The sequence below is a fragment of the Syngnathus typhle genome, linkage group LG11 (genome assembly GCF_033458585.1).
Source record: "Syngnathus typhle isolate RoL2023-S1 ecotype Sweden linkage group LG11, RoL_Styp_1.0, whole genome shotgun sequence".
NCBI classification, from domain to species: domain Eukaryota; kingdom Metazoa; phylum Chordata; class Actinopteri; order Syngnathiformes; family Syngnathidae; genus Syngnathus; species Syngnathus typhle.
The window spans coordinates 11,057,698-11,069,809 of NC_083748.1; the positions used below are offsets into that span (position 1 = coordinate 11,057,698).

Genomic DNA, 12,112 nt, shown 5'->3' on the forward strand with positions numbered 1-12,112 from the left:
TGTATACTTCGGGTAAAAACAAGACAACGCAATTAAAATACTGCAATCGTTTTGAAAGTAATTGCACAATCATCCAAAGTTTTGTGTTCATCTTAATTTATTGGCGCACGTTCACAACATCACAAATCGGAACATTGCTATGAACTTAAGTCGTACACACAGAGGCTATAGAAGTGTACAATCAAATATGAACGCTTACAGTATATTGTACAATACGCTGCATGTGGGTGACAGTTCAATTAAAAGCTCCCCCCTCCCAAAAAAAAACCCTTAGAAAACTGATTAATATTCCTGCAGCTTCCTGAGGACCTGCGATCATCACCATCTCCCTCTGTGTCAGTTGGACTTACAAGAATGCTACATTTGACCTTGAGTGCCTTGAAAGGCGGCCTTATAAATAAAACGTATTATTATTACTTACAACATTGAGTTCTGCTGCATGAATGAACACATCTACAGTATGTTCATGATTCTGCAAAACAGATTTAATAAGATTTGAATTGTTTCTAAACAGCTACAATAGAGGGCCAAACTATGACTTATTCACAGTGTAATGCAGCACTACAAAAAAAATAAAAAATGAAATTAAGTTTTTTTTTTTTTTTTTTTTTTAACCTTCATTTAAAGATTGCCTATTGCAGAGTTTAGACTGTTGTTCTGCTAGAAAGGTGGGTGAGGCGGATAAAGGTTTGGAATCTGTCAGGTTCTTGAGATTGATGAAAAGGGAACTGACCATGATTGGTTCTTCCTGCGTTGTTGCACGCCGATGAGATTCGTGGCCTCTGGAAAACAGGCCCGTCAACCTCTTGGGAAACTTGGCACTGAACAGCATGTAGATGCAAGGGTTGGCGCAGCTATTAAGACTGGCTAGGAGCATCAAGATGGTGAAGGTTGGATCTGGTAACACGATGAAATTCAAAGGTGAGTGAACAACTTCGAGCCTATATACAAAGTTTTCACACAGACTACATGATTTTCTTGGCCTTACTTTCCATGGGCGCCTCTTGGTCCCACACAGACCACAGTTGCACGGTGAAGAAAGGCGTCCAGCAGATGATGTAGGTGAGCACAATGACCAAGGTCATTTTCACAGTTTTGGTCCTTGCCTTGGACAACCCAGCCCCGGCAGATATCACCACATTGCTTACGTCCTCTTCCAGAACGTACTGCGACTTGAGGCGAAGGTTGGAAGAGTACACGGCGTGACAAACGCGCACTTGGCACACAATCACGGAGAGAATGGGCAAGACGAAGATGACCAAAGTGGTCCACGTCACGTATGCCCTCAAGCCCCACGGAGTGACAAATATGGCCCAGCAGTCATACACGCCCGGAGCCACTTCGAGGCGGGAGAAAATGAAAAGCTGTGGGATGCCGCCAAGAAAGGAGACGCACCAGGCGGCGCTTACGATCCCGTTCCAGCGTGCACGCTGCCTCCGAAAGGTGACCATGGGATGGCAGATTGCTCGATACCGGTCCACCGTCATTGCCACGATCATGTAAGTGGAGGCAAACATACCGACAACCTGCAGGTACTTCACTGCGCGACACAGCACGTCTGGCCCCACAAAGCGGTCAGTAATGTCCCAGATGAGCTGCGGGCAAACTTGGAAAAAGACAACCACCAAGTCGGCGACGCACAGGTGGAAGACAAACACGCGCATCCTGGAAAGCTCCTTCCTTGTCTTCCATAACACCAGCAAGAGTCCCGAGTTGAGAGCTCCGGCTGTGATGAAGATGACGGAGAGGAGCGCGACTTCCACTCGAGCCAAGCGCTCGTCCCGGGGCTCGTTTTCGTCAGGCTGCAGCTTCTCCGGAGGGAGCTCGGTGAGGTTGTCGCTCAGCCAATCCATCGTGGCATCACAGTGATGAGAGGCGACAAGCACCCTAGATGTCAATTGGATTATTTCTGCTCAAATCCAAGTGTTGCACATCTTAAACGGTAGTGATGGAAGAGAACAACACTTTCACATTTTCTCTCGTCTCTGCGGGAGGAGGGGGGAGGAGGAGCCCGCTCCTCGACTGTCTATGAATGGATGACTTGCAAAGAATTTTGAATCAGAATACCAACACGAACCCTTTGCGCCGACAACCAAACTGGGATTTTGCATTTGCAAATGACTTCTCCAATAAAAAGACGTAAACTCATGTCTGATTCAATCCTGCAGTGAGAGGACTTTATATTCTGCCATCGTGTTCACTTTTACTTTGGACAAATACTCCAACTATGCCCATAAATCAATTTGGACAATGCAGATACAGCCATCACCATGTCCTCAAGGACACATTCTAATCTACATACTTAAATATATACATCAAATAAAGGGGCCCAACGCAAATACTTCTATCACATGATGGATAGAACATGTTTATAAATGCCAGACTATTTACAGGAGAAATAAATACTGGCTTGTGTCCAATGTAAAGCCTGTCATCATCCCAGAAAAAAAAAAAAAACTTTACCTTGAAAATAACCTGTGCTTTCCACTTATACCATAAAAGTGATGAAACGGCAGACAAATATGCAAATGAAATGCGACAGCGCTAATGTATTCTCTGCACGGCGAAGTTGATTGCTGCATTATCTTTTTTTTTTTTATGTTGGTGTCTAAAAGCTGCCCCATGGTCTCAATTTGAATGAAACTGCATTCATCAACGGGGGCGCATGTCCCTGCTAATGTGCATGTGCTATGTGCGCGGGTCCATTCACTACTTAAAGCAAGCGCTATGACAAACTGGATTCCAGAGTCTAAATCGGTATTGACCGACACACACGTGCGCACTTGGCATCGGGCACATCAGGACTTCACGTAACTGAGAAGTTCGTCTTTGTCCATCCGATAATGACTTTTCTTCCAGATGTCTCGCAACTTCTGTAAAGTTGCCCCTATCTCCTTACCCGTAATGACGCCCACTTTGCGGAGATCGTGCCCGCTGATGGGGAAGCGGGGGACGGTCCACGCGTTGAGCTCCGCTAGCAGCTTGTGCTCACCTTGATACTTGAGCAGCTCGCTCACTTTGCTTTGAGTATCCAGTTCGCGAGTCTGTCAAAAACAGCGACGGCGTTACGTTAGAGAAATGCACTCAACGGGACATGAGTCAGAAAGAAGGCTGACGTGGAGAGGAGGTTTTGGAGATGCCAGCATTCAGCCTGATGTTCGCAAGGCTCCGTGTTGCGTAACATCACACTGCTATAATAATACTTGTTAGCTCATCTCCGACTGTGCTCACTTAACATGCATAGCAAACTGTTACCGCACAACTGGAGCTGACACAAACATGGAGAGAAAAAAAAAAATAAAAAAATAAATGACCCAACCAACTGAGAAACCTTTGAAAATGAAACGTGGTGGCAATAGTGACCAAGCACTAATGAATTGAAATTGTTTGTTTATGGCGACTCAACAGCAGTGAGCCACATAAAAGCCTGAAAAACAAGCACAAGATTCTTCTTTTTTGTCACACAACACATATCAAGAAGATAAAACTTACATCTATGATGAAGTCGGTAAAGGTTTTGAGGCCATCTTGCTCGTCATCATTCTTGCGAAGATCCTGTCTGTATTTAACCAGAAACAGAGCCAGCGTCTTCTCTTCCTTGGACACCTTCAGTCGAAGGTCCATCTTCTCAACCTCCTCGGAGCGGCGGCAGAGAGCCGCGAGGATGGTCATCGGTTTTGGAGCGTGACCTTTGGTGTTCTGGCACACCCGCTTCATCTCCTCAACGCTGCCATCGGGAGGTAAACCTAAGGACAGACGGACAGAGAGAGGCGTCTTGATTTCTTTGGATTTGAGAGACTTGCCGACGGGCCTGGGAGCTCTGAAACACATTTGCCAACAGATCTGATTAAAGAATGGCGCTCTCAGAGCCCAAACAGATAATGCGTCGCCGAGAATCAATTCACAGGCTCAGTCAGTCTATTATGCTCACAGACTACCAAGAAATTGATTCCCCGTGTTCTGTTAAAAAGAAAAGGTGGCGCGGGTTTCCTGTAGTGCTCATTCAAACAACTCTTCCTTGCGCAATCAAGCAGTGTGGCTCATTTCAGGCCGACACAAAATGAGAGTGAGACTACACACTTTAGCGTTTCGCAACCGACTGTTGACTGATTGCATTTGATTTCATGGCCGCGTATCGCGCAGCATGCACTGACTCAAACGCAAAGCTGGACACGAGTACTGAAAAGTTGAAAGAAGGTCAAATGAAATTCTCCCGTAAAGGTTCATTTTAGGTTTGTTCTGAAATGTCCTCCAAAGACCAATATCCCTAACATTTTGTGAGCGGCGTGTGTGGTCATAATTTTTGATTCCCTTGCTCTTAAAAACAAAACATTTGGACAAGAGTCATTTTAAACATCTGGCATTGGGAACGTTTGCACTCAATTATTTTTTAATTGGGCATTAATTAGATTTTGCTTGGCCGTAATTCAAAAAGAATAAAATCCAATTACCCGCACACAAATTATAACACCCCCGTCATAAATAATATTTTGCAGTAGGGTTAATGATCCTCTCATTTCATTTAGATTGAGAACTGGAATGCGCTTGTGATAAAAGATCAAGCAAACGGGCACAAACCCAAGTTCGCCAAGGTTTCAACTCAAGAACCCATCTCACCGATGTAATGTGCTAGCCCCAAGCTGTACATCATCTCCAGCAGTTGAGCGCCATGCTGGCCAATCACAATCTTCTTCAGCTCCACCCAAATGCGCTCCCCCGAAATAGCCGCAAGCCCGCTTCCGTTGGCTCGTATGGCCTCCAGCGTCTCAGGCTCGTGTTCATCGGGCGTCAGGGCCACCTTGCCGTAAAATCTGTCGAGCATATAGACCAGGCCAAATTATTTCACACTTTTTAGTATCAATCACCCAAATCAAAGAAAACCAGCCCACCTGAAATAACGCAGTATTCTTAAGTAGTCCTCTTGGATTCTTTTTTCCGCGCTGCCAACAAATCGGACCGTTCGGCTCTGGAGGTCATCATATCCTTTGAAATAGTCATACAACTTGCCATCCAGACCTGCAAAGGGACAATAGATGTCAACAGAAATAAGACAATGTTGCTGAACTTCCACTCCAAGGATAAACAGTCAAGTTACCTAAAAACATGGAGTTGATTGTAAGGTCTCTTCTCTCTGCATCTTTCTGCCAGTCGGTGGTGAACTCCACTTCGGCATGACGGCCATCAGTCTGAACATCCACCCGCAATGTTGTCACCTCAAAATTCTCATTGTGAAGCTTAAAAAGATCAACAAATCAGCAGTGTCAAATTATGCACTTACATCTAGTTTTGCAGGCTATGAATGATTTTTTAAATTTTTTGTCAACCAAGGCTTACCCTTGCTGTAATGGTCCCATGCTTCTCTCCTTTGTTGTTAATCATCCTGATCCCGGCGTCTTGGAACATACGTTTCATCTCGTCAGGTGTCGCCGTGGTGGCAAAATCGACATCTTCAGGCTGCTTTCCTGACAACAGGTCCCGCACAGCACCTCCAGCTATTCTCAACTCATATTGGTTCTTCTTAAATGTTTCTGACAAAGTGAAAAACACAACGTTTTAGAGGATGGTGTCCCCGTGTGCCAATCCATCCATATATATTAAACCAGGGGTTTCAAACTCATTTTTTTTCACGGGCCGCATTGTAGTCATAGCTTCTTTCGGAGGGCCATTATGACTGTCAACCCAAATAAATGTATGAGCACCTCATATTATATACAGTAAAAGCTACAAAACAAACTGACAAATAACTCGTTTTCAAATCAGACGAGTAAAAATTGGTCAAATATTAAAAAAAAAAAAAAAGAAGACAATTTGCAATTCTAGTAATGACACACAAATTTGATGCACAATTTGTCTTTAGGTCCTAGTTCTACATTTCATTTTGAAGATTGATAAAAAATTGAAGGTTAATTGTTAACTAACAGTTTTTAATTTACAACCATTCAACGTAATGTGTCATTGGAAAGATTAGTTCAAGTATTTCCGGGCACAATTATTTATTTTGAAAATGTTGGTAACCTAGCTGCGGAGTAGCCCATTATGAGTGACTAAAAAGCCAAATGTTGACATCCTGACCTGCCAGTTGGTTCAGACCATCGGTGAACAAAACCTGGAACTCGCTGCTCTTTAGTTGCATTGTGAAAAGACTCCTCCACGAGAAGCACGTCCGACCAGGCACACTAAATCTCAATATTCTGCTCCACATCTGTGCAAAGACAATTATGGAGTGCAGTCATGCCGCCGCCAGCCACGCGTATAAAATACACCAATTTTTACTCAAAACCTTCAATAAACATAAAGCTTCGACATATATGCTTAGAGTAGAGCAAACTTGTCACCTGAACAGAGTATTAACGTCTTCGCCTAGTAGTTTCCATCACATTTCTTACAGTGAGGTTAAACAGGAAGTTTCGTGAGGTCAAGTGATCACTGACCAATAGCAGGGCTTGCGTGGAGCTCACGCAAACGCAATAATCTCGCGAGATCATGTCAGTTTTGTTTTTTTAACGCGAGTTCCTTTTGCCTTGCTGTCAGATTAAGTGTTAAGCGTAAAATGGCAAAAGTAGAATTGACGCCGCTTAGACCGTGGGATGATTTCTTTCCCGGTTGGGATAGATTCGCTAAACCGGATATGAAAGATATGGCTAAATGGAATAACAGAGTTGTTAGCAACTTGCTTTATTATCAGACTAATTATTTGGCAGTCGCTGTTAGTGTTTTTCTTATTGTCGGGTAAGTAGCGTTGCATCTGCTTAATCATGGAAGCAGTCGGCGTCCTCACCAATTCGTCTGTGTTTATTGTGTAACTCTGAAAAGGGGAATATTTAGGTTGAATGTCATGCCAGTTTTTTTATGTGATGACAGCCACATGAAACCAATGCATCCGTTTTTTGTAGGCTTAACTGTCGTCATTTCCTTGACGACTGAGCTACTTGCAGGACGCTATCCCAGCTGACTAGTATCTATAACGTGCATTGTTTTTAGGTCGAGTCTTACATAAGGATGCTATTAATGCGAATATTGTAGTGTCAGTAAATATCGGTGCAAACAAAATTAACTATGAATTCAAGTAAAATGCACCACACTTGCAGAGTTAGGATATAATGCAATAATCGCATCAATCTGATTTTCATCAGGAGTCTGACATTTTGTTTGTATGGGGCAAAGACGCAATAGGTCAACGTGTCAACATTCAGTGTCTTTAGTTGTGAACACAAAGATGGCACTTTGACACAGTTACCTCTAATCTTTCAACATTTTGTCAATTTTAGCACGTGATCAAAACTCTTGTTGTAATAAGTCGCTTTCACCACTTGGTGGTGCTGACGACCAAATTAAAATCCACTTGTCAACAATCAGAACTGAGCAGCAATGTCCTATCCATGTGTCCTGCAGGTTGCTGAACCCTTTGGGAATGTTCACCGCCATGGCTGTGGTCTTAGGAGTCTTTCTGGTTTCAGTGTGGGCGGCAGATAACAGAAGCGCCATCCGGAACTTCAAAAGTCAGAACCCCTCAGCTTTCGTGATTGCTGTCATGGTGGCGAGCTGCATGTTAATAGCAATTCTGGGGAGCGTCATGGTGTTCATGACAGCCATCACTTTACCGCTCACATGTAAGTTACAAACAGCAATTTTGGATCAGTGGTTCCCAACCTTCACTCAGCCAAAGCCCAATTGGAATTGAGAAAAAAAAATCTCACTGCTCAACAAACAATATTGGATACACAGGTTCATTATGTAGCTTTTGTTGAGAATGATAACAATTGAATTTCCAAACTCTTACCCCTACAGTGATACTGGCCCATTCTTCTTTACGCCTCCGCAACATGAAGAATAAACTGGAGAATAGAATTGAGTACGCTGGCCTCAAAAAGTCACCAATGGGCATCTTCCTGGAGTCTCTGGGTCAGCAAGAGGAGAACATTCAAAAGATCCAGACCTTCCTTGAGGCCAGAATGAAGGAGTGACCGGACTGAGAAAGGACAACGCACTCCAGTTTATCTGTTTACCAAAGATCTTGACTCCGTTGTGTTTATTGAAGCGACCCCAACAAGTTCCCATATATTAGAAGGAGAATCAAACATCGTGCTAAACCCACAGGGTACCCCACTCCTACAAGACTACTCCCTAATTCTCAAATCTGTCTTGTATTAGTCACAGGCGTCAGCTTTGGCCGTTTTCCCTGAAGTCAAACTATATTTCGAGGCACCAAAAATCCACATGGACACATGTCTTTGCCAAGATACTCTAAAGATGCTATTGTTTCAAGTATTTCTAATCCCACATCAAGTTTGCTTTAGTACGCTTGTGAATCGAACGTCAAATTCTTTGCAATAAAAGAGAAAGTACCTTCTTTGTCTGTAGCCACGATGAATGGAATACATGAGTCACATCACTGTCAATGTTCAAAAGTGAAGACTTCAAAAGCCTCCGAGGTCTTAAGTTAAATCCATCTGTATTCCTCACGCAGCCTTGAATCTTTCATTTTGACAGAGGCCTCGGGGTGACTGATTAGCTTGGCTAATGTTAATCGATGGGCTGCTCATAGCACAGAGCAGTGATCAGTGTGTAGTGCAGTGCTTCTCAAATAGTGGGGCGCGCTTTAATATCTGATATCAGACAAAACCAAATTGTGAATCAGTCACCTAGGCTATAGCAGAACAAACAATCCATGGTCTTCAGATGCCACGCTGTCGCCATCTCCTGGTCAGCTAGTGAAATGCTTTTGCTGTTTTTTTTTCCTCTCAATTAAAACAAATCAATCAGCCAGTTGGTTTTCTTTATTTAATCTCTGATATCAGACAAAACCAAATTGTGAATCAGTCACCTAGGCCAGTGCTTCTCAAATAGTGGGGCGCGCCCCCCTTGGGGGGCGCGGTGCTATTCCTGGGGGGGCGCGTGTGACCCTGGGGAACAGGCTTTTTTTTTGGCAGTACTAGAATAAAGTGTAATTGCGCGTTTACTACAGCAGGGGGCAGTGGCGCTCTCATTGTTACTTCTGTCACGTTTGCGACAGTGCAACATTTTACGACTTACAAGACAAGTTAGGATAGTCACGGTGGGGAGGGGGGGCGCGAATAGTTTTCTTCTTGCTAGGGGGGGCGTAACAGAAAATAATTGAGAAGCACTGGGTTAAATAAAGGTTAACCTAAAAAAAAAAAAAAAAAAAAAAAAAAAAAAGTGAACCCTGAACTTTGAACCCGCGTTGACCCCGCGGTGACCCCGTGGTGACCCCATGAACCCGCGTTGACCCCGCGGTGACCCCGTGGTGACCCCGTGGTGACCCCTGGGTGACCTTTGAACCCTGAACTTTTAACTCTAGTTAAAAATCGAAAATGTGCACATGACCCCGTGAACTTTGAACCGACCTTTGACCCCTGGGTGAACTTTGAACCGTAAACTTTGACCTTTGACCCCTAGCTAATTACGTTTTTTTTTTTTTTTTAAACCGGCATAGCAGAACGATCCATGGTCTTCAGATGCCGCGCTGTCGCCATCTCCTGGTCAGTTAGTGAAATGCTTTTGCTGATGTTTTTTTTTCTCTCAATTAAAACAAATCAATTAGCCAGTTGGTTTTCTTTATTTAATATCTATTATCAGACAAAACCAAATTGTGAATCAGTCACCTAGGCTATAGCAGAACAAACAATCCATGGTCTTCAGATGCCACGCTGTCGCCATCTCGTGGTCAGCTAGTGAAATGCTTTTGCTGTTTTTTTTCCCTCTCAATTAAAACAAATCAATCAGCCAGTTGGCTTTCTTTATTTAATATCTGATATCAGACAAAACCAAATTGTGAATCAGTCACCTAGGCTATAGCAGAACAAACAATCCATGGTCTTCAGATGCCACGCTGTCGCCATCTCCTGGTCAGCTAGTGAAGATTCAAGATTCAAGATTCAAGAGTTTTTATTCGCCATGTTTGAGCGTGCCAAACAAGGAATTTGACTTCGGTAGAAACACACCCTCTGTTCAACATTTAGGTGACTAACAACATTCAGGACATGTGAATAATGGCAAAAACAGTGTAGACAAATTCAAGAAGGTGTGAGGAGCAGGATGTTATTGCACAGTAATGTCTCTGAGACTCTATGAGTGGTGTGAGTTCATCAGAGCAACAGCCTGGGGGAAGAAGCTGTCTCTGTGTCTGCTGGTTTTGGCGTACCGAGCTCTATAACGCCGTCTGGAGGGGAGTAGTTCAAACAGACTGCAACCCGGGTGAGAAGGGTCTGTAGAGATGTTCCTTGCCCGATTCCTGGTCCTGGACAGGTACAAGTCTTGGATAGATGGGAGGTTGATTCCAATGATCTTTTCTGCAGTTCTGATTGTCCGTTGTAGTCTGTGCTTGTCTTGTTTGGAGGCCAATCCAAACCAGACAGTGATGGAGGTGCAGAGGACAGACTGGATGATGGCAGTGTAGAAGGTCTTCAGAAGCTCTCGCGGCAGGTTGAACTTCTTGAGCTGTCTCAGGAAGTACAGCCTCTGCTGGGCCTTCTTCCGGACAGAGTCTATGTGGCCGGTCCATTTCAGGTCCCGAGAGATTGTGGTTCCCAGGAACTTGAAGGTGTCTGTGGAAAGAATAGTATTACTGCTAATAGTAGTGAAATGCTTTTGCTGTTTTTTTTCCCTCTCAATTAAAACAAATCAATCAGCCAGTTGGTTTTCTATATTTAATATCTGATATCAGACAAAACCAAATTGTGAATCAGTCACCTAGGCTATAGCAGAACAAACAATCCATGGTCTTCAGATGCCACGCTGTCGCCATCTCCTGGTCAGCTAGTGAAATGCTTTTGCTGTTTTTTTTCCCTCTCAATTAAAACAAATCAATCAGCCAGTTGGTTTTCTTTATTTAATCTCTGATATCAGACAAAACCAAATTGTGAATCAGTCACCTAGGCCAGTGCTTCTCAAATAGTGGGGCGCGCCCCCCTTGGGTGCTATTCCTGGGGGGGCGCGTGTGACCCTGGGGAACAGGCTTTTTTTTTGGCAGTACTAGAATAAAGTGTAATTGCGCGTTTACTACAGCAGGGGGCAGTGGCGCTCCATTGTTACTTCTGTCACGTTTGTGACAGTGCAACATTTTACGACTTACAAGACAAGTTAGGATAGTCACGGTGGGGAGGGGGGGCGCGAATAGTTTTCTTCTTGCTAGGGGGGGGGCGTAACAGAAAAATAATTGAGAAGCACTGGTGTAGTGAATTCTTATCACCCATCTCCAAATATCAGTGGAGCACCACGTCAGCTTCCCCATCACTAGTGCAGAAAGGCAATGTTAGTGACACAGAGACCGCGAAAAAAAGCAAGGTTACCGACCTAGTGAAGAACAATCAATCGGCTTCCTATCAAACTCCTTTTTTTTTTTAGTCTCATTCAGGATTCTTGTTTAAATTTAAGACAACCATTCCATATGAGAGTTATTTACCTGAACCTTGGTGTGCATAGACATACCTTGAGAGGTACAGCAACAATCAACTGATGCTCTTCAGTATGACATGGTTCATATTGTGCAACTTGAGAAAGTCTTGGCTCAAGTCAAATCATGTCTCTGTGAGCACAGTGCAAGCTCTTCTCTTTGTTCCTACAGCTGCTCACGCCTGCTAGTAGCACGTGTGCACACTCGACAGGTGTCTCATACGCAAGAAAGTACTGCACAACGCTCGCAAAGAAAAAGTCAACGCACACTTCGGTCCCTCTGTACAACCCGGCCTTGTTTCGATTGTAACTTGTTCATGGATCGAAGCACATAAGATGGCCTTGTTTATGTAGTTGAGTGTCAGTCGGAACAGCCCACTAGCGTCTGTCTGCAGCTGGTACGAATCAGTCCAGGCCCAGAGACAGCTGGATGCCAAACACGATCCCTGTCACTGCCTCTGGGTAAAAGCCAGGGAGCCGGCCGGGATTGTGCGAGACCTCCCTTGAGCTCCACCGAGAAGAGGAACACAACAAGCCAGTGGAGCTGCTGAATTGTGTCGATTCATTCACACTTGAAAATGTGTGTCAGTTTGGGAGTGAAATGAGGTGAAAGGTTAGAATCGGAATGGGGGGGGGGAGGGAGGATCGAGCAGATTTCGGCCTAAAGGGAGGGTTTGGCTTGTCGGAGGACAGAAGAGGT

General features: G+C 44.2%; 3 protein-coding genes across 3 annotated transcripts; 1 reads left to right on the forward strand and 2 right to left on the reverse strand.

Moving 5' to 3' along the window:
* Positions 1-79: 79 nt before the first annotated feature.
* On the reverse strand, positions 80-2,006 carry LOC133162841 (vasopressin V2 receptor-like). Its single transcript, XM_061292319.1, has 2 exons — positions 989-2,006; positions 80-897 (listed from the first exon to the last, which is right to left on the reverse strand). Exons 1-2 carry the CDS (start codon positions 1,851-1,853, stop codon positions 611-613), a joined length of 1,152 nt encoding a protein of 383 aa, XP_061148303.1. The 5' UTR covers positions 1,854-2,006; the 3' UTR covers positions 80-610.
* A 144-nt stretch (positions 2,007-2,150) lies between these two features.
* On the reverse strand, positions 2,151-6,456 carry trnt1 (tRNA nucleotidyl transferase, CCA-adding, 1). Its single transcript, XM_061292312.1, has 8 exons — positions 6,336-6,456; positions 6,073-6,202; positions 5,335-5,528; positions 5,096-5,234; positions 4,890-5,016; positions 4,618-4,811; positions 3,493-3,746; positions 2,151-3,044 (listed from the first exon to the last, which is right to left on the reverse strand). The coding sequence occupies exons 2-8, from the start codon at positions 6,200-6,202 to the stop codon at positions 2,799-2,801; spliced, it is 1,284 nt and encodes a 427-aa protein (XP_061148296.1). The 5' UTR covers positions 6,336-6,456; the 3' UTR covers positions 2,151-2,798.
* A 35-nt stretch (positions 6,457-6,491) lies between these two features.
* Positions 6,492-8,353, forward strand: LOC133162847 (PRA1 family protein 3-like). Its single transcript, XM_061292326.1, has 3 exons — positions 6,492-6,729; positions 7,393-7,610; positions 7,789-8,353. The coding sequence occupies exons 1-3, from the start codon at positions 6,551-6,553 to the stop codon at positions 7,962-7,964; spliced, it is 573 nt and encodes a 190-aa protein (XP_061148310.1). The 5' UTR covers positions 6,492-6,550; the 3' UTR covers positions 7,965-8,353.
* Positions 8,354-12,112: the final 3,759 nt, after the last annotated feature.

Coding starts and splice junctions, on each gene's coding strand:
- LOC133162841 (XM_061292319.1), bottom strand. CDS start 1,853: ATGGATTGGCTGAGCGACAACCTCACCGAGCTCCCTCCGGAGAAGCTG. Junction 898..988: donor CCAAGAGGCGCCCATGGAAA/GTAAGGCCAAGA, acceptor TCGTGTTACCAG/ATCCAACCTTCACCATCTTG.
- LOC133162847 (XM_061292326.1), top strand. CDS start 6,551: ATGGCAAAAGTAGAATTGACGCCGCTTAGACCGTGGGATGATTTCTTT. Junction 6,730..7,392: donor AGTGTTTTTCTTATTGTCGG/GTAAGTAGCGTT, acceptor TGTGTCCTGCAG/GTTGCTGAACCCTTTGGGAA. Junction 7,611..7,788: donor CATCACTTTACCGCTCACAT/GTAAGTTACAAA, acceptor TTACCCCTACAG/TGATACTGGCCCATTCTTCT.
- trnt1 (XM_061292312.1), bottom strand. CDS start 6,202: ATGTGGAGCAGAATATTGAGATTTAGTGTGCCTGGTCGGACGTGCTTC. Junction 4,812..4,889: donor AGAATACTGCGTTATTTCAG/GTGGGCTGGTTT, acceptor TATGCTCGACAG/ATTTTACGGCAAGGTGGCCC. Junction 3,045..3,492: donor TTACCGACTTCATCATAGAT/GTAAGTTTTATC, acceptor TGTTTTTGACAG/ACTCGCGAACTGGATACTCA.